This window comes from Acomys russatus, chromosome 3, assembly GCF_903995435.1.
Source record: "Acomys russatus chromosome 3, mAcoRus1.1, whole genome shotgun sequence".
Taxonomy (NCBI): Eukaryota; Metazoa; Chordata; class Mammalia; order Rodentia; family Muridae; genus Acomys; species Acomys russatus.
Genome location: NC_067139.1, coordinates 80,723,352 through 80,726,015, shown reverse-complemented (window position 1 = coordinate 80,726,015; position 2,664 = coordinate 80,723,352). Strand labels below are relative to the sequence as shown.

The 2,664-nt window shown below is 42.8% G+C and overlaps 1 protein-coding gene across 1 annotated transcript; it reads left to right on the top strand.

Moving 5' to 3' along the window:
• The first annotated feature begins 202 nt into the window (after positions 1-202).
• LOC127187140 (olfactory receptor 4Q3-like) lies at positions 203-1,235 on the top strand. The gene is given in 2 exon segments (XM_051143354.1): positions 203-397; positions 399-1,235. Coding segments are annotated over 2 exon segments (1,032 nt in total).
• The last annotated feature ends 1,429 nt before the right edge of the window (positions 1,236-2,664 follow it).

Here is a 2,664-nt window from a genome sequence, read left to right as displayed (position 1 = left end):
TCTGGACACAGACTTTCCTTTCTATTGAGAGTTGGGGTGGCGGTGGCAGGGGGAAGTGAGAAGTGTGGGAGGGGGAAGGAGAGTAACCATACTTTTACAGAACTTAGCAGTTCATCATTAATCCAGTGTTTTCCTTTTCAGTTTAATTTTATTGTGCTTCTGTTACACAGCAAACATACAGACGAGCAAGAAGCACTGTCTAATGGCTTTTCCATTCTTGTCTGGTTCAAATTTCTTAGTCCAACTTAATTTTTCTTACACTAGGTTGCTTGATACTCTTGGCTTGAAGAAAAATGAAAACAACTCTGAGGTGTCACGGTTTGTGCTTCTGGGCCTGTCCTCTTCCTGGGAGCTGCAGTTGTTTCTCTTCTTAACCTTTTTATTGGTCTATGTTGCCACTGTCCTTGGGGAACCTCTTGATAGTGATGGTGGTGCGGGCTGATGCTCATCTGCTGCAGTCACCCATGTACTACTTCCTAAGCCATCTGTCGTTTATTGACCTATGCCTGAGCTGTGTTGCTGTACCCAAAATGCTAAGAGATTTCCTCCAGAAGGAGAAGACAATACCTTTCTCAGGATGCCTGGCCCAGATCTTCTTCCTTCACTTTCTGGGAGCCAGTGAGATGTTCCTGCTGACTGTTATGGCCTACGATAGGTATGTCGCCATATGCAACCCTTTGCACTACCTGACAGTCATGAATAACCACCTGTGTCATCAGTTGGTGCTTGGCTGCTGGTGTGGGGGTTTCATCCACTCTATCACACAGGTCATAATTGTCATCCAGTTGCCCTTTTGTGGTCCAAATGAACTGGACAACTTCTATTGTGACGTCCCTCAGGTCATCAAATTGGCCTGCATAGACACGTACTTGGTTGAGGTGCTGATGGTCTCTAACAGTGGCATACTGTCTCTTGTCTGCTTCCTGGTCCTGCTCTTCTCCTATGCCCTCATCTTGGTCACTCTGAGCAGTCACCTCCGACGGGGCCAGGGCAAGGCGCTGTCCACCTGTGCCTCTCACCTGACAGTGGTCAGCCTGATCTTTGTGCCCTGCGTATTCATCTACTTGAGGCCTTTCCGCACCTTCTCTATGGATAAAATAGTCTCTGTGTTCTACACAGTGATCACACCTATGCTGAACCCCCTTATCTACACACTCAGAAATGCAGATATGAAACAAGCTGTAGAAAAGCTGAGAAGGAAGCAAGTGACATCCCACTGTTGTGTTAAGGGGTGATGTGAAAGTTACCTTTGAAATAAGCACCCTTTCTTGGAATGCTCTTACTTTCACCTGTGGATATGTGAAAGCCACTTTAGACACTGGATATCAAAGGGAAGATAACATAGAAATTATAAAACATTGCCTGCAATAATAGTTGTAAGACATTGTTGGGTGTTACTATGAGGCTGTGACTCAGGGGCATTTACTGGCTGACAAATGATTGGCATTAATTTCATGACAGGGCCAGAGAATACCTGGAAACATCAACACTCTTCCTCTTTGTCTCTAGAAAGTCTTTATTTCATTAATTTGTTTTACTACTTTGCTTTGCTCAAGCAACAAAAGGTGTCTTCCCCTGCTAACAGTTCCTACTTCGAGGACACACCTACTGGTGATGTTTTCCCACAGTCTTTCTTGAAGTAGTGCAAGGTCCTCTTGTCCACTCTCCAGCAGAGCCTGAAAACACTAAAAATCCTTCTGCACTAGTCTTCGAATGGGAATTGTGTTCTGCACTGCTAAATTTTAAAAGCACACATCAGTCTGCTAAATGTTTACACGTGAGAAGGCAGGACTGCCAGGTTGAGGGGAGGTGCTCCATTCTTCAATAGAGTCTTCTCTGTAGCGACATCCTCTTTCTCATGGAGTGCAAGTTGATGAGGCTCAGCTAATCATAATGTTTAATTCTAAAGAAGAGATATAAAAAGGAATATGATCTGTGTTTTAAGGCACTTCCCCTATCTCTGAGGTGCTCAAGTTATAACCACTGGGTTACAACTGTGCTTTTAGTCATAGGCAGTATTATTTAACCTAATACTTCAGAAATGATCCCAGAGCTGGACACAGAGTCACATACCTGTAATCCTAGCACTCTTGGAGCCAAGGCAGGTGGATCTCTGTGAGTTAAAGGCCAGCCTGGTTTACAAAGTGAGTCCAGGACAGCCAAGGTTACACAGAGAAACCCTGTCTTGAAAAAAACAAAACAAAACAAAAAAAGAAATGATCTCTGGGCTGTTAAATAACTTGCTTGATATTAATTATAAAAAGCATAACCTGCATCAGCTAAGTGCATTAAAGTTATCTTCAGAAGCACCAAGATGCATCCCTGTTCTATTAAGGAAAGAAAGCTCATCACTTCCCTTGGATAGTTTGAGGTTTCCGGCTTATCTGTAGTCTGTTGTGCTCCTGATCTGCTCCCGTTGTCTGTGTGTCTTTAACAAATGGCTTTGTTCTGTATTTTTTTAAACAACACAGAAAGCATTACATGAGTAAGGAATGATAGATATGTTACAAAAATCTTTCACAGAGTTTCACAAGTGAAGAGGTTACAGACTTCAACTGACCTCAACTGACTCATATAACAAGTGAGATAGCAAACATAATATTATCACAAAATATCCATATGCAGTGTCAGACACTTTATGGTAGATATTTGTTGTACGAGTTG